This window comes from Poecilia mexicana, unplaced genomic scaffold (genome assembly GCF_051168715.1).
Source record: "Poecilia mexicana isolate PSO_F unplaced genomic scaffold, ASM5116871v1 scaffold_2, whole genome shotgun sequence".
NCBI classification, from domain to species: domain Eukaryota; kingdom Metazoa; phylum Chordata; class Actinopteri; order Cyprinodontiformes; family Poeciliidae; genus Poecilia; species Poecilia mexicana.
In genome coordinates, this window is record NW_028263371.1 from 2,232,396 (window position 1) to 2,256,630 (window position 24,235).

At 40.9% G+C, this 24,235-nt stretch overlaps 1 protein-coding gene across 2 annotated transcripts in view; it reads left to right on the top strand.

Annotated features, from left to right (window-relative positions):
* The window catches only part of fbxw7 (F-box and WD repeat domain containing 7), a 102,184-nt gene that overhangs the window by 22,445 nt on the left and 55,504 nt on the right, over window positions 1-24,235 (top strand). Inside the window, exons 1-3 of one of the 2 annotated variants that reach the window (XM_088008882.1) lie at window positions 3,532-4,671; window positions 11,208-11,450; window positions 11,565-12,092. In XM_088008882.1, the coding sequence (XP_087865008.1) occupies window positions 4,519-4,671; window positions 11,208-11,450; window positions 11,565-12,092 (924 nt within the window). In that variant the 5' untranslated portion in view covers window positions 3,532-4,518. Of the gene's footprint in view, window positions 1-3,531; window positions 4,672-11,207; window positions 11,451-11,564; window positions 12,093-24,235 lie in introns of those variants that run through there. The other variant, XM_088008879.1, reaches the window with a different exon arrangement.

Consider the following 24,235-nt stretch of genomic DNA (forward strand, 5'->3'; position numbering starts at 1 on the left):
TTAAAATATGGAAATTAATTAAAATCCATTTGATGTGTTTTAAGCACCGATTACATTAACTATAAACTATTTAATAAAACCAGTTTAACTCCTCACTAACTTCTTGAAGTTTGTTAAACTGAAAATGCAAAATTTTGAGTTGATATTTAAGTGCCACATTTGAAGCACATTTGAAAACAAGTAGTTGACCAAAGTGCTGTACATCAAATAAAACTACTTAATGAAGTTAAAATTTTGAACAGACAAAAATAAAATAATAATGTTCTAGTGTCTTCACCAGATTAGCACCCCCCTATTGCTCAAAGTCCTTTACCTACCTGAATCATCACAGATCACAGTGAAACAAAGTTTTCATTACAGTATGGGCCTTATTTAAACACCATTTTGGTGTTTACCTTTATTAATGCGTTAATGTCCTGACCCAATGCGTCTACTGTTTGGTGTGCTGGTGCAGCTGGGCTGCTGAAAGCTGCCGGTGTTGCGCCCTCTAGCTGCAGCTGGTGAGATTTGCTCCTGGTCTTCCTGTGAGACCCAGTGCTGTGGTGCATTGACTCTCCTGTTTATGGATCAGTACTGAAGCAGGGAGCTGACACAGTGAAAAGCAATATTCATAAATAATTAATGAGTCACCCTTTCACCCAGCTTTGTCTTCAAGTCCCGAGCAGGAAAAGAACAAAACTCTGAAGATTCAGCCTCGGATGTGTTGCGATGACGGATTGAAAATTTGCTCCTTTTGTAGACTATTTCTGAAGATCAGAGCATTCTGTTTTAAAGGTGTGTTGTAGTGAGATGATGGGTGGCTGTTTAAAGGAAATGTCTGCCTGTATGGCGTCTTCTATCAAGTTTTATGATAGCATGGAGATTGTAGTTGCGCTTTGAGAGGTTGGCTTTGAGGGTGCGCGGGCCGCGCAAATGGTGAGGCATTTACAGCTGACGTACAGATTAGTGCAGTATTCTTCTAAAAGATAGGGGGCAGTATACTTTAGAGGTGGAAAATGGTTAAAAACAGCTAAGAATACATGATGCCGCATATCAAAATTGGCTGCGTGGTAAAACAAACATAAATGACGAAGAACTGTTGCTTTTATGACTTTTAGGCAATCAAAAACAACGAAAAATATGGCGTGTTCGTCCGTCTTTTTCTGCACTGAGTTTAAAAATCTCGACCAGGCACCGCAACAGCGAGCGAGGCAAACACAAGTGAGGAGGGGTGCGACCGGCGCAGACCTCATGCGCCTCATCTTCCCTGTTCAACGTGTCTGCTATAAACCGAAATTCAGATTAAATCATATTATGATGCTGCACTCCACCTTTTATATTTGTAGTTTCTACTTCCAGACACACACAACATTAATTTATAGTGAAATAATAAACTAGAACTTATCTATTATCCACCTGACAGAAGAATGCTGCTGCTTTAAGACAGCATTTCATCCAGAGAATGTAAATAGATTTTAGGATCTTCAGCATCATCATGACGTTCAGACGTTGATTTGTTGGAACTAGTTCAAGTCAACTTTTTAAGGAGCAATAATTCATTTCTAACATTGATTTTGTTCAAATATAAATCGATGTGTGTTTTCATGAGGCGTCGTTGGCCTTTCCCTCTGAAGTGCTTCCATACTGCATGGTGGCTTTTACTAGTCAGCTCTTAACTAGGTTTGTTAGTTTAGACAGCCTGCTGTTAAGAGTAAGCAGAGTTTATAAATTCAGATTAGAACAGGGTGTTGATCTGAAGCTGCGTCATGCCGCCCTTTTAACAGAACAGGTGTCAGCATCTGTCTGAACTGAAGCAGATACAGATAAGAGTTGTTCATTTTGAGATGGGGATGTTTTTTATAGTGTTTAGTTGAAGGTTGGACAACTTTAAGGACTGTTGTGATAAAATTACTTAGAATAAATGTTGATTATTCCTGCAGCTTCAGTTGAAGAAGCAGTAAAATATAATTTCTCCAGACAGGAGTTGAGTGGAAAGAAATCCTTAAACAAGGTGAACACCACCCTGCTGCCTGAGTTAACTTTGAAACAATACAAACACATGTAACGGACAGCTGTACGTTATGAAATCACTGTATATAAAGACTGAAGACATAAATATGTCACCGTTTGTGTTCCTTCTTTTACTCATATTATTGAACTCCATTGTTGTGTCTGTCATCTTATCTTTGAAGTTGACCCTTGATATGATATGCAAGGTCAAGTTTTATTTTATCTTCTTCCCACAGCCCAGTCTGTCTCTGCGCCTTCTCTCATGATGGCAGGTTAGTCCAGGGTCTATCTGCAGCGTTTACAGCTTCCCTGTTCCTTCAGTCTGATGATGCAGTGCTCCCTCCCCCAACCCTCACATCCACCCCCTTAACAGTGAAGTGCTGAGGTTATTTCTGGACATCTAGTTCCATCTGTCATTAGTTAGCATCATGCATCCTCTATTCGCAGCAGGACACTAAACACAATTCAAAACATGAGTTATTGCCATAAGAGTATGGAGAGATTGATTTTTCATTTAAAGCATGAAATAGTCTAGATAAATATGGAGAACAATGAGTATGAGAATATGTTCCATATCCCTTTCTTAGTATTTCATCCATCCATCTGTTTGACTTTAAAGAAATATATGCTAAAAGTTTACGAGGGATGCATCGATCCACTTTTTTTTTCTGTTTTTTTTTTCCTTCTGACCAATACCGATCTGATGCAAATAAACAGTGCCAAACCGATTTAAAACTTTTCTTTTTTTAAAGTACAGCCATAAATAGACTGAATTACAAATTTATTTAATAACTCCGCATCAGTACAGCACAGTTATATACACCTGTAGCTTCACAAGCTTTGTCAGAAAAACAACTTTAATTTGTTCAGTCAGTTCCATTCGGATTAGAACAGCCAAACTGACAAAAACAATAGGACTTCCTTGGTCAAACTTCAACAAATCATCTTTCAGATGGTTCAGAAATTGTGATGAGAAATTCTAAATATGATGTAAAATAAATAATAAAGCATGATGTCGCTCAGAGCACAAAGCATAGAGTTAGATTGAGTAGATCTGCCCCTGTGGATCAGGCAAATAGTCACTGATACCCAAACTAGAATCGTATTGGTGCATCTCTAAAAATCATGAGAAACTTTTGTGTCTTGAATCTCAAAATTAACCAACATTTTTACCATTTTCTCATTTTTGAGCAGAAAATAAATAAATTTTTGTAAAAAGTCAGAAGGAAACTTAATAACTTCCCAGCTATTTGTGCCACATTCATGTACTATTAATAGCCAGCTGTAGCTAGTCCTTTAACTGGAGATTTTTCTTCCATTATTCCCCCTCCGTCCCTCCTTGTCCCAAACAGTTAATTTGACCCCTGAGAGTAATGTGGGGATTAAAAATACACATTTATAAAACTCATGTTTAACTGGCAACTACTGAAAATGCATTTTGATATCTGATATACTGCCAGGATCAAAGCATGCGCGCCGTTAGCCGCTTAATGACTCGGATGGATCTTAATTGCCACATTTCAGAGGATTTATTTTCCCGTCGCCTCTTGGTCTTTTCCATCAGTGGTGGACGTCTCTGCGTTATTAGGAATTTTTCAGCATCTCTCCCGTTAAGTGTTCTACACTGCATTCACACAGCGCTGACAGATTATTGCTATATGCTCCCCCTCCCCACTCCCCACTGTGGTATCCTCCCATGCTTATCGGTCCCTGTAGTGCTCAGAGTGGCTCAGATCTCCTGCTGTATTCCGTCCTTCCTCAATTAACGGAGCGTCCGGCTCAGATTTCACATGGAGAAAAGCACTTTTTTATCAGCGAGTTGGAGGAGTTGAGTCTGAGTGGTTTACTGCTGCAGCTGGGGGGGGCTGTGTGTGTGTGAGTGAGTGAGTGAGTGAGTGAGAGAGAGAGAGAGAGAGAGAGAGAGAGAGAGAGAGAGAGAGAGAGAGAGAGAGAGAGAGAGAGAGAGAGAGAGAGAGAGAGAGAGAGAGAGAGAGAGAGAGAGAGAGAGAGAGAGAGAGAGAGAGAGAGAGAGAGAGAGAGAGAGAGAGAGAGAGTGTGTGTGTGTCGGGGAGTTGGCACCCTCCCTGCACAGCAGTCGCAGGCAGCAGAGGGAGCAGATCGGGAGACTGCAGGGACCGGCAGCAGACTGCAACCTGGAGAGTTAGTCTGACTACAGAGGAGGGGGCGTGTTGTGGATGGAGGAGAGTTTGTAACCGAGGAGGTGGGGAACAGCAGGAGACATGTGCTGCTCAAGGACCACAGCCGAGCAGAAGTAGAGTCGAGAAGAAGCAGGACCACCAGGGACTCTAGTTCTCCACCTGTCCTTTTTTACTTTGGATGGACCGTGAGCGCCACCGTTCGTGCTATGAGCGTCTCTGAGTCACCACCTGTGGATCAGAACCAGCCGGGTCCCACTCCAGCTCCGAGGAGGTCGCCTGGCGGCAGGAAGCGGGGATCGGCTGTGTACCGCAGCCCATCTCGCCCCCCCCAGCCGCCGCGGCCCCCAACGCCGGCGCGGCCTGGCCCCCCATGAGTGGGTCCATGTGCGGTTGCGGCTGCAGCATCATCTCCTCCCTGATGAAGAGACTGGGCCGCTCGGCGTGCTGCTCGGACCTCCTCTCCTGCAGCCAGACCTCAGAGCAGCTGCAGCGCCTGGCCACCGGCCGCCCACCTCCACCCAAGGTAACCACCTTCAAGCAGCCGGGGCTACGGCTCGGAGCAGGAAGTGGGAGTTTAAAAGGCCAGCGTCCTTTTTTTCCCTTTCCTGTTTTCAGCCTGGAGAGCTGAGCTGTAATTGATTCTTTAATGGAAGCAGGTGATTTAACGGCTGTCTGGCTGCCTTGACAACAGTGGACCTCCTTTCAGTTTGCCCATTTATTTAAATGGATGCCTTCAGTCTGCTTGTGGTTGACCATGATTGCTGCTGCCCCCCTCCTCCCACTCCAGCTGAAGAAAAGCTTTTTCTAATAACAACATGCTGGATGTTTCTTAGTTGGTCCTGATCCTGGCGGTGCGTTTGAGGGTTTCCCGTCTTCTCTGCGGTGGGTTGTTCACGGCCACCAGCCACAGAGATATTAGTTGTTTTCTGTCTTCCTGGCAGCTTGTCTGTGTTGCACCAGAAGGCCGGTTCTCTGGTTTCCAGGAAAATCCACAAAAGATGCTGATGAGTTGTTGCATGGCAACAACTTAAAGAAAATAGATGAGTGACAGTTCTAGAGATGAGCTGTTTATAGACAGTGTCACTCAGAGGTGGGTAGAGAACCCAAAAATTATACTCAAGTAAGAGTAGCACCACTCCAACATATTTTTACGCAAATAAAAGTAAAAAGCATCCGTCCAAGAAATTACTCAACTAAGCTTAAAAATGTACTGGTTAAAAAAGAAAAAAGATACTCAAGTACTGAGTAACTGATCAAATTGTCAATCATTTAATATTTAAAACTTACATAATCATATGGACCAAAATGGAAAGTGAAGTGGACATTTTGGTATTTCAAAGAACAAAAGGACAATTATTCACATAAATAACACAAAATAAGAAAATCAGGCAAAAGACCTTTTTACCAAATCAGTTTATTTCAGTATAAAACTTATGAAACTTTAACAGAACTGCAGGTGTTGATTATTTTTATTTGTTAAACCATGTTTGTTTTTCCTTCAGTGGATAGAGAATCCAGAATTTATACTCAAGTAAGAGTAGAAAGTACAGCTTAGTAAAAATACTCCTAAAAGTTAATTTTTTCCAAAAAAGTTACTCAAGTAAATGTAACTGCATAAGTGTAGCTAGTTACTGCCCAGCTCTGGACAATAGTGTCACTCAGAAGTGGGGAGTAAGTAGGAACTACTGGATCTACTTCAATATATTTTGTACTCAGATAAACGTAAAGAAGTATCTGTCCCAGAAATTACTCAAATGACAAAAACGTGAAGTTATGTTTAATATCTGGTATTTTAAAGACTAAAGGGAAAGAAAAATAGAAATAAGTAACATGATTACAAAATAACAGATGCAGGCATCACTTCAAATCATTGAAACACTGAAACTAATACAGTCTGTAATGCAAACACAGTGAATGTGCTGAAGCAGCAGGCTCAGCAGGGAGAAAATAACATTAAAAAAATAAAACTTGAACACAAACAAGAAGTCTTACTTCTGCATCTCATGCATTTTGTTTTTCTTCATTCAGTGAAGTTACTCACAGTACATAAAGTATCCAGAATTTTACTCAAGTAAGAATAGCGATGCCTTATAATACAATTAATCAGTAAAAGTAAAACATTTTCTAGTATAACTACTCCAAAATGTAAAATTTTCTCAGAAGGTTTCTTGAGGAAATGTAACTGAGTAAATAAAGCTAGTTATTACCAACCTGTAGTGTCACTTTTAGGTTGCTTAGAAACTTTATGCTATGTTATTGAGTAAATTAAAAATAAAAGTTCCTCAGTTGAGCCACTAATGACCATTTATTTATGCATTCAATTTTGATTAATCTAAATAAGCAATTTTCTTCCAACAATTTTAATTTGTTTTATGAAATTAACTCACAAGTAATGCATAGAGCAAAATGCATTTCACGTTGAACAATAAATGGTGTGTTGAATATCAATCCCTGTTGTTTCTCAATGCAGTAGCCTGCATTAGCGTGAAGACAGTCCATCCTTCCTTATAATTCAGTTTGTCCGCTCATCCTTAAAAAGTCTTAAATTAATGTATCTAAAATTAAAACCTAAAAATGTCTCAAATTAATGTTAAAAGATGTAAGTTGGCCTAAGATCACTGGATCACTGGTATGAAACTTTGTCGTGGCAGAACTATTCAATCTTGTGTGTCGTTTTTTTCTTTTCTGTCAGGCAACAGTTTGAGTCACACAGGCATCTTTATTGCTTTCTGTATGGTATGTGTACAAGTAGCTGCTAACATACCTTGGCTAGCTTGCTCTCTTTTTGTGTTTATCGTGGGTAAGTGCAAACATATGAGCAGCTGGCTGGACGACGTTGGTTGCTGAGATACGAGCCAGCAGGATCACCCAAACCATCACGGCTGATTCTAGTGTTTCTGGTCTTCAATTTCAGTCAGGCTGGCATTAAAAATCTTACATTTGACTTGCTGAAACCTGCAGATACCCTGGAATTGTTGACATTTGTCCATGTTTCCTCAAGTATTTTTTGGTAATTTATCTGTTGCTATTAGTTCCAAGTTTGTGAAGCCGCCCTCACCTTCAGCTCACTCCAGATTCTTCATCAGGTTCAGGTTGGGACCTTAAAAGCCTCTTCAGAATGTTAATATCACCTATAGTGCAGAGACGTGCTTTCAGTCTGAACATGGCAAGGTTATGAGTGAGTCAGCTGTTCAATCACAAGTAGCACTCCACCAAATCAGGAAACTACTGAGTTGCAATATTATTGTTAAAAATTGCCATGGCGATATTCCTTCTGATGGAGCCAGGCTTTCCTTGCTTCACCTTACATGACGCCTCCACCTCCCTCCATCAGCTGTACTCAACATGGAGATCAGATGTGGGGCAGTTAGTCCATCTAGCCGGCCTGATGTATAATCAAGATGCACAGAGACAGAATGCCTCGCACGTGAAATGTAACATCTCACTAAATATTATGTTCAAGAAGTAATTTATGATTGGTGAATTTCTCTGCCAGATTCTTTGTTCAATCATTATTAAATGGGATTAATATTAGAGGCGAAAACTGCCTGGATCAAGACAGTAACGGTTCCTCCAGCAATTATGAGCACTGTGGCTAAAATATGAAATATTTCATATACGTCCGATTTTATTTAATGTAAACACAGTAATTGTGAAATAATTATTATTTTTTCTTTTTGGGAATTGACATTATCAGAATATCGACAGTTTTGTGCACATTAGTAATGGAAACACAGTTACTGACTGCTTTTGCCATCAGCTGATGTGTGTGTGCGTGTGTGTGTGTGTGTGTGTGTGTGTGTGTGTGTGTGTGCGCGCGCGTGTGTGTTTTGCGTCCTGTCTGTGTTTCGGTGAATGTTGATGAAACCTAGCAGACTCTGTTCTCTTCACCTACCGTGACGTGCTGCTGTATTTCAAACCTCCAGGGCTTTTAGAACTCTGAAAAAACGCCTTTTGACTCGGCTCGTCTGAGACTGAAGCAGACTCTTTGTGCTGCAGTTTTCTTTTGAAACTGTAGTTGACGTGAAGCCAAGCAAACAAATTCACACAAGCACAGTTGCAGACAGGTTGTGACTTTTGTTTAAGAGGTTTGGAAACATAATGTTGACTGATTATGGCAAAAAATAATTTTTATATGAAGTCTCACCTTACTCTAAAATGTTAATTTTAAACCAGAGCTTTTAGAATTAATTCCTCTGATTAATGAAAAAGGACAGTTAATGACAGATGTTAAAGAAAGATTATAGAACGCGTCATAATTTTTTCTAAAATATTCATTAGCATTCTTTATTATGATGGTGTGTAAATCAGTGTGTTGTGCATTTGATGTGGGAGTGGCTAATTCCTGGGAAGATTGGAAGTTTCTGATTAGTTTCTTGAGTGATATGGACTTCCAAGTATATCACGATATTTGGTTATATAGCATTGTAATGATAAATGTGCCAGTAAGAACTATTTATTACTTCTTTTTTTGGTAGCTGTTTGGCTATGACTTCATGACACAGCAACCATAATCCCACATAATACAAATACTGCTCTGGAAAAACATTCCTGTTTGTGATGTTCTTATACAGGACAGCAGTCACGAGGGCTGGACGATGTGGCTGAAAAACGTATCGCGATACAATCATTCATATCAGTCAATGTTGATAATTATTTAGTTTTTTTTTGTTTTAAATATCTGAAATCTTGCCAAATTGGTACCGTGACATTTCCTGTTTCATCCGGTTTTCTATCCACATCTTTGTTTTTTACTTATAAGCAGTTATGAGGCACAGTGGCAAAACCTGAAACTGCTGCTGTGCAAGTTAATCAACAGGCTGTTGCTAGGTAACCAAGGAGTGACTGAGTTGGTTCATGACACCAACCTTTCATAGCTCAACTATGAAAGGTTGAGTGACTAAAGTTTTTCTTTTTTCTTCCTACATCCCCAGAATGCTGTGCAGTTCTGCATTGGAGTTCAGTAAAATTATTGAACATTCTATCAGATGGATATTGATAAAATATTTTCAGATGTATTGGTATTTGTTGATACTCTAATTGAACTAACAGTGGAGAAAGATAAATATAATCCTCACAATACAGACAATTTAGAAATTATCATGACAACGATATAGCAAAATTCTTATGGTAAGAAATTAATCACGATAAATGATAGACGACGTGATAAATATCCATTCCTTCAATGAGAAAGCCTCTGACTGTACCAGAACATTGATCTCTGTTGGGAACAAAGCAGCTCTTCACTCTTCATTCTGCTTTCGGTTTGCCAGCAGATGTTTTCTCTCCTCATAGAAACACAGTGGTTATTTAATCTGTCTGTCTGCGACACTAAAACAATCTAAAGCACTTTAAGATTCAATAAAAGAACAATTTGTGTCGTTTTTCTAGCTGCTGTGTTATTTGAAGGCCAACTCTGGAATGTGCTTTATTTAGTGATCGATGTCAGACTTTAGTTGTTTGCCTGTTTCATAGCATGTTCATCTGCAGCAGAAACTAGTTCCGGCTGTGCGAAGGCCTGGCTACAGAATCCTGGTCGTTCCAGTAAAAGGGAGAGAAATTTCAGCTATTCATAGTCTTCCTTTTCTAGGCGGTCCCAAGAGACAGGGCCGTGCAATCCGAGCTAGGTCTAATGCTTCCCACCACGCAGCAGCAGCAGCACCGGGTCTATCGGCCAGACAGGCAGAGAGGAGAGGCCTTTCAAAGCTACCTGCGAGTCTCTCCTCAAGGTCGAAGCTCTTAGTGTGAACTGGAGATGATAAAGGTTGCCAGCATCCTTCCAATATTCATCCATTTTCTGGTGAAGTGGGATGTGGGTAAACATTAGGTCTTAATTTTTCACAGTCTGGATTAGATAGAGGTTTTTCACTATTGGTTTCCATGCTTATTTAGAATCTCATAGACACTTTAACAACAATTACAATGGATCTAAACTTGATTCCTGTCACAGATGAGCAATCTGTTGAAGCTAAGGATGCAAGTTATGATTGAGTTAAACTAAAGTTGGTTGACCTTATTGATAAATTAACAATTTATTGATGAGCGGCAATTTTCTTAAAAAAACTTGAGTTTTCTCAGAGGGCTGACTGTTTTGCCTTAACATAAATTTTCTACATTTTCCATATGATGAATTTAAAAGAAAACATTACTTTGTGTCTGCTGTATCAAATACTGAGTGAATGAACCAGAAATTTTGCTTTTCACAATAAAAAATGGTCATAGTTATAAAGTAGCAAAACAGGAACCTCTTAGGTTGCTGAATAGAAAAATAAAAGATGAAAAGAATGAAATATTCTAAGCACTATATCTCTCTGTTCCCCATAAACACAAAGATATTCTGTTAGACGGAATGTTAAAACTTAACTCTGAAGTTAACTCACGACAACCTTGATTATTGATATGTTGTTTTCCAATGATACATTTTTCCCCTCCACTTTTCTGTCATATTATCTTTGCGTTTGTAGCGGATTATGAATTTTTGGTTGAGAAGTTAATGCTGTGCCTTCTTGCAGCTCGGTTGACTTAACTGAAGTTGGTAACTTAAAGAGCTTGAGTGTTTGTATTTCAAAACAGAACGGCAAAAAGCGCAGTTATCTTCCCACAACGGACTCTGGTTGGACCGCTTCTTTTTACCCTTTTTCATCCTTTACGTTTTTCGTCTTGGTATGGCCGCCAACTTTAATTTCTGTATCAGCTGGCGCCTCTGAAGGAGAAGTAGCGCCCTTTGCTGGATGGGGGCCAAACTACAACACTATTAGACAGTCGAAGGCTAAGCAGATGTTATTATTCAATCTAATTTTAATCTGTTAAACCATTAATTGACAGTTAATTGTAAATGTAATAATTGTTTGCATCCCCAATTGAAGCCCAGCTTCCACAGACTCGTGTTTTAAAGAAATTCAAGTTTCAAATGCAGGATTTCAGTATCTGTAATATTGCAGCAGTCGGGGAGAAGAATTTGGAATGACCTTTGAACCCCACTCATTCTCTCTCTGAACTGTTTATATGGAATCTATCCAATGTGAACCCACTCTCTGCGTTTCTGTGTGTTTCCTACAGAATGCCAAGCCCTTCCCCTCCTCAGACAGCCTAGCGAAGGTCCAGGAGGTAGCAAGCTGGCTTTTGGAAATGAACCAGGATCTGCTGTCGGGGGGCAGCAGCAGCAGGCGCAGTCGGGGCCTCGGGGGTCAGGCCGTGAGAGGTAACGCCTCCTCCACCACACGGGCACCACAGCAGGCGGCCGAGGACGATGAGGACGAGCACGTTAACCGAGTGGTGGAGGAAGAGGAGCTGCGGCAGAGGGTAAGGTCTCAGGAGACGCAACCTCATAAATAGGGACGAACACTTTCTCATCAGAATGTTGTCTGTTTTTTTCCCCCTCTTCTTTTTCCCCTCTTCTTCTCTGATCCCGATCAGCCGGAGGCGTCGCAGGCCGACGGCGAGCGGGAGCAGCCGTGGGCACCCGGCGAGTCCGGAGCCAGCAACGGCCCTCAGGGTGAGGGGGAGGAGGGCCGAGGAGGGCCGCTGAGCGAAGTCACCGGGGACGGCAAGGGAAGCCAGTGGCAGTGGGGGACGGACCAGCAGAGGCAGCTCCAAGGACACCGCCCCCTGGAGGAGGATGAGGACGAGGAGGAGGAGGAGGAGAACAACAACAGCAGCATTCACCAAGAGGAGGAGGACACAGAGGGGAGGACAGAGGGAGGGGAGGAGCATGGGAGGGAGGAGGGAGAGGAAGAGGAGGAGGAGGAAGAGGAGGACGATGAGGAGATGGACCAAGACAGCGATGAGTTTGAACATTCAGCGGAGAGTGGGAGAGAGGAGGAGGAAGAGGAGGGAGGAGAGGGAGAGGAAGGGCTGCGCTCCCCCTCCCTCAGGAACAGCGTGTCCGCCCCCAGTAGGAATCAGGAGACGGGATGTCCACACCAAAGTTCTTCCAGCAAGAAGGTAAGCTGCTGCTGCTGCAGGTTCTGTCCCGCTGCTCTGCAGGCCAGAGCACGCCCCCCTGTGGAGTCAGCTGGGACGTCCCAGAGTTTATCTTGGCGCCATACCTTGCTCACCTGCAGAAACGCTCAGGTCAGTGCCACATGCTGCTGTCTGCCCAGCTGTCAACTTGGTCAGAGTCTGAAATAGTGGCAGTAGCCCAGGGCCAAATTTTTTTTTTTTTTAGGGGGGGATGGACACAATTTTAATAAATAAATCATTAACGATATATGTCGCGATAGACATGTGATCAATATCAATAGATAATACATCTTATAGAATATTCAATATACAGAATAATCACTGAACTCTGAACCAGAACCACACAGCATTCTGGGGGACATAGGGAGAGGAAAGGCTATAGCCGATCAACCTCTCATGGTGAGCTAAGCAAGGTTGGTAGCATCAACAAAGTTTCAGGTTTCACCACCGTGACTCATAGCTGCTTAAAAATAAAAAACATCAGCACTGAGTGAAAACTGGATAAAACAGGAAAGGGGAAGCCACTAGTTTGGCAGGATTTCAAATACTTGAAACCAGAAACGAGAGAAAAATTGACATTGATTGATATTAAACGCTTATAGTCTATTAAATGTTTAGCCATATTGTCCAGCCCTTATTGTACTTTATATAGTAGCTATAGGCCCTTATCTGGTGAGATGTAATAATATTTGGGAATTTTTATGAATAAAAACACTCAGTATTTGAAAATGATAAAGATAAAGTCATTTTATGGGGGGAATCGCATGTTAATGACCAAGAAATTAATTAAACCAACCGACATCAGTTCAAACCTAATTATTTATAGAACTACTTATTAATATCCTGTAATTTGCATTAGCAAAATGATTTTTCTCTAGTGGACAGAGTCCAGCGACTCATGTCCTTTTAGACCTGGCCCACCATGGATCTCAAGCTCCATCTAGTGGGCTAATGCTGCCTTCACGCTGCAAGCAGTAGGAATCAATCTGAATGAGAAAAAGAGCTAAAATATCCATTTTGATTGGACGCGTGAGGTATTTGTTAAAGGTGTTTAATGTCCCTGCTGGGGCAGAGCTTAAGGCGGACTGGAGGAGTTTCCAGAACCAGAAGCTCTTATCAGGATCTTCCAGGTTGGAACAGACTTTTCTCTGCCAGGATGCCCACAAATCCTTAAAAAGTCTTAAGGTCATTTGAGAAAAAGTAAGTTCGTGGCTTTAATATGTAAATCACAGGTATTAAATTTTGTCTTGACAGGACTGTTTAGGTTTATAAAATATATGTATTTTTTAAATTTATTTACTTTTTAGAGAAAATTTGTATAAAATATATATATATATTTTGGTTCTCACGGCATTTTCTGTCAGGTAATAGTTTAAGTTAGATCTTCAAAGTTCTTTAACTCAAGACAGTTGAGGCAACAGTGCCGGTAGCCTCAACTAGTTACTGCTAGGTAGCTAGTTACTAACTAACATGAGTCCTAGCTACCTAGCTAGCTAACCAGCACCTAGCTAGCTAACCATGCTAGCTGCTAGTAACCTAGCTAACATGGGTCCTAGCTACCTAGCTAAGCTGCTAGCTAGATAGCAGACTAGCTACCTAGATACCCATACTATCTAGGTTACTAGCTAGCATAGGTACGTGGAAATTTATTGCCAGTCGACTGGATGTGATCTTAAAATTATTATTTTTAATTAAAATGTTAAATTTAGAGAATTGATTTAACAATAAACAACCCCCCCATACTGAATGTGCACCCCCTGCTGCCCACTAGTACGTGGGAGAATGCAGGAATGTATCAAACTGAACCTTTCTGGCCTCATAAGCAACTTGCGGAGTGTTTCTGTCCTCCCAACTTCTCTCAAGTATTTGAGAGAAGTTACACATACCAAAGACAATATGTGTATCTTTGGTTTTCCACATATTATTTATTACTTTTATTTGTTCAGTTGATAGAAATACATCTAAAAAAAATGAGAGAAATTTGGTTGGTGGGATATCTTTGTCTGCAGTGGGGTGGTGTTATGCCGGTATTTGACACCAGAGGGCGACATTGGTTCGTTAGATTTTTGTGAATTTTATTTTTGAGTTTTATTTTTGTTGCTAGATCCATGTTATTGGTTTTACTGATAAAATAAAAAATATTGCTTCCTATTAAAACACAGTAATAAATGTAGTTTGCATTGTCCATCTAAAACACATGGCATGGTTGTAGTTAATGGTTAGGACTTTATTTTCTTGACTTTGAGTACAACTCAAGTGTTTTCTTACCTTCACTTTCCTGTTGAAACTCTGGAGCTTATTTCAGTACACCCGCTTCTCTCAAAGAGACTCTTTAGCTCATCTTTGCCAACCCTGTTGCTGGGGTACAAAAAAAAAATTATAATAAATAAACAAACAATGCCTAGCCTGGTGGGGGCGCAAGTAAAACCTGGTGGCCCGCCAGGCTGGTAATACTCTGAGGGAAACCAGTCATCTCCGTAGTCTCTATCAACTCATTTCAAACTAAAATGTGAAGGAAACAGTTAAACGACCATGCGCGAGAACTCAAGTTGTGCACAAGAGTCTGTCAGCATATTTTAGGTTATCAAGTTACAGCAGGGAATAGTGTGAGAGTAGAAGAGAGGTTCAGTCTCTGGTTACCTGTGCTGCATACTGACCGTAAAGTACAACACCACCCTACTTCTGCTCCACTTCTCCCCAGTAAACGGCTTCATTTGTTAATATTTTTACCAGTAAAGTTCTTGTGTTCAGACTGAGTGAGGAAGAAGTCGTGCTTTTCTTTGTATTTTAGCGTGACATTCTTCTGCAGCTTTAAATAACAGACGTTCTTGCTCAGGTGCCCGGGTTGCTCAGAATAACCTTGAACTACTGATAGCTGCTGCTGAAGCCTGACCAGCCTTCCTCAGCACCTTTCCACAGAGATCCTGAGCTTCTAACAAACCCCTAACGTCTTCTCTCCAGCCGACCCGTGAGGTTCAGATGAGGGTTGGTTGTCTGCTGTCTATTTAGGAACTGAACCCCAGTGATATCCAGAGACTCTGGTCTCCAAATCGAAGGGGTCAGAGTGGTGACAGAACGACCCTGGTGAGGAATCGCCCCGATCACACGTGTGCTGTGTCAGACGAGTCCCGGTGCACATTCCAGCACCCAGGGGTCACGAGAGCTGGGTCTGACTGGGCCCATCCTCTTTTCAGACTCTGACATCAGCTGCTGCGCCTCGCTAAGCTGACACTCTGACCTCAAAGACTACTTTAAAGACTGCCAGGCAGACGGCCGGACGAGTTTCTCATCTGGTCGAAGCTCAACAAGCGCCTCTTTGAGATATCTGGATGATACCAAGAGGAGCTGGGAAAGGTTCTTATATCTCCTTCTGGGACATGATCCACTAGAAGGTTTGCGTTTTTTCTGCAATGCTGCGGCATTGCCCCATTCCCCGTTTCTCATCGTCGGGTGCTCGGGCAAAGATGCCAAATGCTGCCACTGAGAAGGAGAAGGCTGTACGTGTCCCGCAGGAGAGACAGGCCCTGGACCTGCCAGACCCCAAGGACATTACCTCCAAATCGTTACCGCCCCAGAAAGTACTCAAGATCTTTAGCATCAACATCATCGCGCAAGGTTTACCGTTCTGTCGCAGACGGGTGAGTGGCATCCGTCACCAGAGAGGAATGCACTTTGGTTTCAGTTTAATCACTGATCCTGAAATATCAGAGATCACTGCAGAGGCTAGAGCTCACTCACGGGCAGACTCAAAATGTCTGCCGAATAACTACACGGTTAATAACTAAAGAGATCTGCTGATTAATGCTGAACAACTGCAGATGTTTGCTGAATAACTGGATATAACTGTTAAATAACCACTTATTTGCTGAATAGCTACAAATAACTGCTGAATAACTGCAGAGATCTACTGAAGTCTATTCAACACATTCTCTGTTCTTGACCACAGCTTAGCAAAGAATAATTACCTCTTTTGCTCACAGAGATTGATAAATACTTATCTGACAAACATTTTTGCTAAATTTGACACAAAACTACCAAAGTATTTTAGGTTCTAGTCATAATTCATAATTTTAAAAATAAATAGGATGTGAACAGCAGCTTGATTTGTATTATGGTGCTGAATGTGGTAGGGCATTGATTTGTCTTTTTGTCCGTTGTTTCCGTTTCCCATTTATGGTTTTCTCTCTGTGGCTCCGCCCCCAGCAGATGACGACAGTGTAGCAGAAAGGACCGGGCCGAGGGCCTATTTTAGTCGTCTTTAACATTCCTGCTGAATTCAGTCAGCTTAATGTTCATCTAGATTAATGCACAGTGATTCGTAGAGATGTCACAAGACAGCCGTCTGATGTAAAAACTGGTTCTGTGTGCGCGTCTACTGCATGTGATGCTGAGTGATATGAAAATATATATTAATTCTACCAATTTGCATATTTCAGAACACTTGACTGCATATTTGATAAAATTGGTTCAGTTGCCAGACAGATCTATGGTTAGCTATAAAAAATTTTTCCATTTAATGTTAAGGTCTCAAGTCCTGAATGTGTCAAAGACATCGAGAGTTGCAACTTTACACCTGAGCTGCTGTTTCCATTTTAAGGTCCTAGTTTGTTTACTGCTGCTGGAGGATCTCTACATTCCCCCCCGCCCCGTGTGCTTTATCAGTGAAATAATGTGAGCAGTCTAACTCATTAGTGTAACTCTAGAAATTGCTTCGAGGATGAAACAAACCCCCATTCCTAGTTTTATTTTTTCTTCTTCAAGAACAAACATGTAGGCAATCAATATAACTTTTTAATTTGTCACAAATCTTTGAACACAACTGTGGAAAATATTAGGTAAAAAGAAAGAACAATCTAATTATAAGGGATTGAGATTAGGTTCAAAGCAGTCATAGTAATTTCTATGGGGCTGAGATGCTTAGACTTACCATAAATGGCGGGAACGTTGTGATAAAGTAGAAAGTTCAGAACAAAACTGAGGTAATCATAGTCGCCATTAACTTCTCACCATTCAGCAAAAGTCCTGCTGATGAACGAACTACTCTGATGGTTGGTAGCTTCAGCACACATGGATCAAAATGGCTTGAAGTCCACACAACAGAGTCATAGAAAGTAAAAGCTGTTTCCATGTGTTTGTTTGTATCGCTGTACCATATAATTACGCAATTTAACATTTTGAAAATAAATTTGCTTAATGGAGTCATGCCAGTTTTGGAAAAAAATAGTTGATTAAAAAAAACTTTTGATTAAAAAAAAGTTTTGGTTATCTTGAAATTGGCTTGTTTTGCAAAACTGCACTGGAAACACTTATTACATGATCAACAACCAGAAACTGCCACTGGCGCAAACCAGGAAGAAGAAGACGGGAATTAGTTGGAGAATCATTGCGCAGTGAGTTTTCTCATGACTTGAACAAACGTGAACAAACTTATTTCATGGAAATGTAGCAATTGCGAAATTGTTTTTCGACATTAGCGGAATGTTGACAAAGCTTTGCATACATTTTGTAGTGTAATTGCAGCTAATGAGGAAGCATCGATTCCTCCATGTCTTAGCCGCCATGCTGCCCTTTGGTCCTCCTGACCCGTTTCCATTTCCTTCTGGTCAACCAGTAAGCGGTCCAGTTCATCTTCATGCAACTTATCAGTTCAGTTCTCCTGACAGTTACTCATTTTCATTAAGTATGGAGGGAAATTTCACATGTAATTCAGTTTATTCACACAATTATTTTATTTTTGTGCATTTCCTACTATGCCCTTTCTCCATTAATTGTACTTCTGATCCCAGAGGAGCCAGTTAACCCTTATGAAACATTCAAACATAACTCAAGCTCAAACTTTTCTATTTTAGTCAGCATGTGAATGCTGGTTAACAGGCAGAGTTTCACTCTGATGACAGAACAGCCATGCAGACTGAGTGTAGTCACCAACTGGAACCAAACCCAGCTGTATGACCAGGAGTCCAGTCAAAGTAAGAGTAGTTGCTCTGTGCACGTTGTGGGGTAAACTAAGCCATGGCGGTTCATGGAGTTCCTGGCCCTGGTCTCCTCTGTGGCCTCTGCGGTGTATGTGGCAGCTGTCAATAAATAGCTTCACAGGGAACTTCCAATGGCTCCCTCTGGTATAATTTAACTAAATCATCCATCCATCCATCCATCCATCCATCCCTCCCTCCCTCCCTCCCTCCCTCCTTGTCCCTTAGTGGGGTCGGGAGGGATGCTGGTGCCTATCTCCAGCTAACGTTCCGGGCGAGAGGCGGGGTCACTCTGGACAGGTCGTCAATCTGTCGCAGCTAAATTAGCCTGAAATCAAATCTTGAGAACAAATGGCTGATACCAAAACACAGTTTTAATCTTCGTTCTTTCGTTTCAGTGCCTCATTAGTTCTGATGCAAAGTATTTACTTCAGCAGTTCTCCTTTTTCTTTTTATGTATTTGTTTGTCTTTTGGCATTAAAAAGGCAGGGGTAAAAAACAAACTTTCAGTCATTAAACACAAACTCAGAGTAACAGAGTGCAGCTTAAAGCAGCTATTAGCTTACACTCCTGCTATTCTGATGGTTTGCTAATCATGTCTTCCACTCGTGGTATTTACACAGCAAAACATATCCAGAAGTATTTTGCCAGTTTTACAAAATACTGCTGAAAGTATTTTGACTCTCCAACATCAACCCTGATGTTGGAGAGAATTTCAGAGCCTTCAAAATGCATCTGAAACATTACGCAAGAAGACCAAACTATATTAATAAACAATGCTACTGTCATTCAGTGCAACAGACATTAACATTTGGATAGTTTTCACAAGCTTGCACTGAAAATGGATTCAACTTTCCCTTCTGACTGTCGTCTCTAGTTTTTCCAGCGCAGTGCACAGTAGCCAGCTTCACAGCCAGACAGGCAGGCGCTGGCGGTGTTGCTTTTTTGAAATAAGTACATTTTAATGTTTCATGTTAGTTAAATTTATTTTAAACTCTAACTATGGGTAGTATAAGTTAACAAATATTGACTATGTAAGTAAAATGTTTTACATTGTTTTAATGTAAAAAAGTCCAAGAAAAATTAATTCTGAAGTTTGTGGCGTCTTTTATTTAGCCACGACTGTGCGCTATAATCAGTTACACGTAGAGGAAACTCTGGACATCCTACTGACCCATCAAACAAACAGTTTAAAATTCTGTCCATCATCAAATAGAAACTTATATATTTGTAAAAACTCTCAAACTTTTGCTTTTATGAACATAGAGCGTCTATATTTATCACATTTGGTTTAGAAATATGTTACTTTTATTCTTAAACTTTTACTTTAGCTAAACTATATCTAAAATCCTGGAGCTTTTTTCAAGTGATCTAATTTGAGGTTAAGTCATCTAAGACTGGGATTTTATGATTCAAACCAGCCGTTCATTAAGACAGAGGTCCTCTTCTCCAGGTTAAAGAGCTACAGAGAGAATTCCCACTATGTCTGAACTTCCGGAAACAGGAATGTAGCTCCAGCTGTTGAAGGAAATGGCTGCCATGATATAGATCCTTAATGACTGGAGGTTTTAGCTGCGCTGCCACTTTAACACGCCCCTGCTCCCTGAACTGCAGGCCTGTCGGGTAAGGCAATCTGGACGTGCCCACTGCAGCTATGTCTGCATCTAGAGCCATCAGCAGAATGCATCTGCCATGTGAGCAGGTGTTGTGGGTGTGCTGGAGCTTTCTTTAGCCGCTTCCTCTCAGTGTCCAGTTCCCTTCATGAGAGAGTTCAGCAGCTCCAGACCTCCACCTGGATCAGATGGATGGTTGATGACCAGGCTTTGGTCAAACTGGCTGACAGGCCAAGGAGGTCACTCAGCCATCTGATTCAGCTGCGTTGGAGCAGCAGACTGGAGTTGCTGACCTCTGACCTGGGCATTTCTCTCACACCAATGTGGTTTGATTTAACCCATCCCACTGTCGCTCTGGTGTCATATTAAGGGTTCTTCTCCTGCTGGAAACTGAAGCTCTGCCCAGGTTTCAGGTCTTTATCAGCATTTATTCTGCTTCATCTGTCTTTCTCTCTTTTCTCCTGTCAGAATGAGGAGCAATGTTTTCTTTTCCATAGTGGTGCGTTCACACCAAACGCGTTACGCGTATTCAAAACATGTCCAACACTACTAAGTTCGATGTAGACGCTTAATATTTTGCTCTACACCCAGTGCTTCACACATTAGGCGCGTCTGGTTTACATTCAGGGTCTGTATGGAGGCATGTGGAGGGTCAAAATCGCTCTAGCCATTGTTTTCAGTGGACGGCCTATATGTCCAAAGCGTTGAACGCTCAAAATGCTTCAAATTGCACCTTACTAGATGATGGCCCTCGATGTGTCAGGTGTGGTGGTTGCGAGGTGGTGAGGAGAGATGCAGAGACCCAGATTGTGATAAAGATGATGATGGATTTAATGAAGAAAGCTCAACAGTCCAGAACAGGCAGCACGGCAGAGAGTTAGCACACAGCTAATTACCGGTAGCAACTGAAAACCTAAGGACTGAAAAAGAGAGCTAAACCAACACAGGACTTTGCATTTGTTTGCAGGCAGACAAATGACCTATGACATATGTTTGACAAGGACCCGACAAGAGACAGAGACAGCAGGTGGACTTAAATACACAGGGGTAATCAAGGGAACAAGACACACCTGAGAACAATCAAGGGCTGACAGGACAACACAGAGACTCAGGGAAACAGGACTAAACACAGAAAATCCCAAAATAACTAAACAGAAAAACACGGATCATGACACAATGTGCCTCCACATAGACTTTGAATGTAAAAAAAGACGCTATAAATGTTTATCTAAAAAGTTTTGCATGGTATTACATCATGCAGATTAATCTCATCACCTATTTTGACCTAGAAGCCAGTGGAGGGTTACCCACATCACAGCACCGTTTTACACGGTCCATGTTATATTGTACTGCGGTCAACAATCGAGTCACAAACTGGAGTGAAAAGCTTAGCGAGGAGAGTCAGACTGGTGCGCAGCAGCAGTTTCAGGGGGTTTTGCCACTGTGCCTCATAACTGCTTAAAATGAAAAAAAAAAAAAAAAAAAATCATGGAGTGAAAAAATAGATGTAGTACATACACAAAGTTAGTGGTTTTATGGAAAAACCATAAAAAATGTGGTGTCCAAGCATTGTGGACACTCTGTTGTATGTTGTATCATGCCAGCTGTAACATCATATTACGACACAAACCTGGACGTGGACCTGGAGTCAGATGATCTGATGAATCAATTCCTTAAAGGGGCAGTATTATGTAAAATTTACTTTTTTAATCATTAAAACATATTATTATGTTATTCCCTCATCAAAAGCATACTTGGAGTGTTGCCTTGATTCTTTCATGCATGTTTCAGAAATCCTTCAATCTCCCGTGGCAACCATTCAGCTGTGCAAAACACCTGGGTGGACCTACCTCTGCGTTCCAGACGTAGCTCCTCCTCAAAGCTGCAGTTTCCAAACTTTTGAGCTACCACCTCAAAGAGCACATTACGTCCTATTTGATAAATATTCAGCATTTTATAACAACTGAAAGTAACAGTTTCTTGATTGTGCTATAAAATGCCACTATGCGGCTGGAAAATAGATAATGCTGCCCCTTTAAGAAGCTACATATGAATTCCATTTAGTTACCATTTATAGTATTTACTGGATAACTTCCAAAATGATGTTATGTTTTAGACTTATTTACCATATATTTGTAAATTTTGCACCGCCATTGATCAAAAAATACAGTATAAAGCATCAACATGAGCCTGTTAACATGCCCCGATTACTATAGTTAACCTTATAGGTGCACTTGTGAAAGTTTTCAGTCTCGCTGCTGTCTCTGCCTGGTTCAGAGTTTTTCATCTGCAGACGTGTTTATTAAGCAGTGTGGCATGAAGGAGCAGCTGTGTTTACCGTTGGCGCTCTCTGTGGACCCGAGTGTACAGAAACCAAAGCTGGCCTGCAGGCATCCTGCTGCTCCACAAACAACCAGGCCTTTTAACTAGTTCTAGTTAAAAGGCTAGTTTTAGTTTACATATAGCCTGATGCATAATGATGAGTATGACGGAGTGAAAAGCTAATTAGTCTTTCCAAGTTTTTATTCTTTCTTCCCCGACTTCCGTATGTGATGCAAGACATTGCAACGCACTGGAAGGAAGTCTGGATGAAGCTGTGAAGAGTTTAGATCAGATGAACTGCTTGATTTGAGAAGTTCATATTAACATGTTTCAAACATGCATAAAGTACATGATGGAGATGTCAGCAATGATTAGAAATAATAGACATGGAGCATCCTCTTCATTACTGAAAGTTTAAGCTGACTTTAAGCTTCAGCATCTTTCCTTTGCAGATAAAGGATGATTGAAGAGATGAAATATTCTAAAACTTTATGAAAAAAATGATTTAGAACTCCTTTCTAAAGCCAGCCACTTTTTATTTGCTTTAAATATTTTATTATTTAAACAAAAAAACCTTGTTGATAAAAAGCTTTGGTGATAGAATGATGTTTTTTTTGGCTGCATCAAATTTTTTTTTATCTTGCATAACTTTAATGGAAACACTTTTTTCATATCACACGAGTCACATGATCAACATGTCACAAACCATGAAGAAGATGACAGGAAGTTCTTGGAGTATCATTGTGCAGCATGTTTTTTAAAGGGCCACTTTTGTGTAATGTTATTCCCTTGTCAAAAACTTACCTGGACTGTTGCTTTGATTCTTTCATGGATGTTTGAGAAATCCTTTATTGAGCTTGTTATAGGAGCTGATAAAAACATTTTTAGGGGTTAATAGAGGAGCCATGTTGGGATGACTTCCTGAAGGCAGAGTTTCAGAAAGAGCAGCAGTTTCTTGAAGAGACAAGAGGACCAATTTCAAGGTCCTCTTGTTGAATGACAAAGTCATATCTTTTAAGTCATATTTGATAGAGCATTTCTATAACAGCTGAAGATAACATAGTTGTGTGAATGTGCTATAAAACGGCACTGTGTGCCTGGAAAATACATAATTCTGCCATTTTAAAGATTTAGTTCTTAGCTAACGGTCTGTGGTGGAGCAGCAGCAGAAGCGCTGCGCTGCAGGATGGCAGATTCTTTGTCCTTGGGCTGCAAATAACCCAGAGCAGAGGTATCTGCCATTGGCTATTCTGAGAAGCTGCTCCATTCCGGGGAGGCGCACGGATCCGGTCGACTGGCGGCCCAGACCCGGGTTCGCCCGAGCAGTTGTGTTTAATCTGCAGGTTGCCAGGAGGAGCACAGGCTGCGGTAGAGGATCAGTCAAGGCGCTTACATCCTCCTGGTTTATTTTCCTCCTCATGTCCTGATTATTCTGATTCCAGCATCAAGCAGCTCATAATGGCCGAGCTGACACTTTTTTTTTGAACTGAAGTCTGGTTAAAATATGATTTGATGGTGCACATTATCGTTATAGTGTTATACGGTGTTTTACATGCAGTGAATACTGGATGTCGTCATTGCCTCAGCTGCTGCAGGCTGCCTGGAGGCTCTGATAGCTCCCAGGAGGGATGAAGAGGCTTCTTCCATCGGTCACAGACTTTAAATATGGCTTTACCTTCAGTTTAAAGGTACACTAACATTTGTTTAATTTTAAGCAAAATAATCTTGACTGAGGTAGTGGTGCGCCTATCCACTTTTTTCACTTCCGGTACCAATATCGATCTAAGTTAGGCATCAACCAATACCAATCCAATACAGAAAAACAGCTCTGGATTGACTTAAAACTTAAAAAAAAAAAAAAAAAAAATTTAAACACAGACATAAATGTACTGAATTACAAATTTATTTGCCAACTCTACAGCTGAACAGCACACTAAAATACACCAATAGCTTCACAAGCTTGGTCAAACATCTAAAAACAACTTTAATTTGTCCAGTAAGTTCAATTAGGAGTAGAAGAGCGAGTGGAAAATGATCTGACATTGACAAAAACAATAGGTTGACTATGTTGGTCAAACATGTAAAAATAAACTGCAACAAAATGTTTTCTTTCAAATGGTTGAAGTGTAAAAGAAACCATTTGATCAGACTTACTTTGTCAACAATGGTTTGCAAAAGCTGCTTTGACCAATATGTAAGAAATATGATTTCATTATTA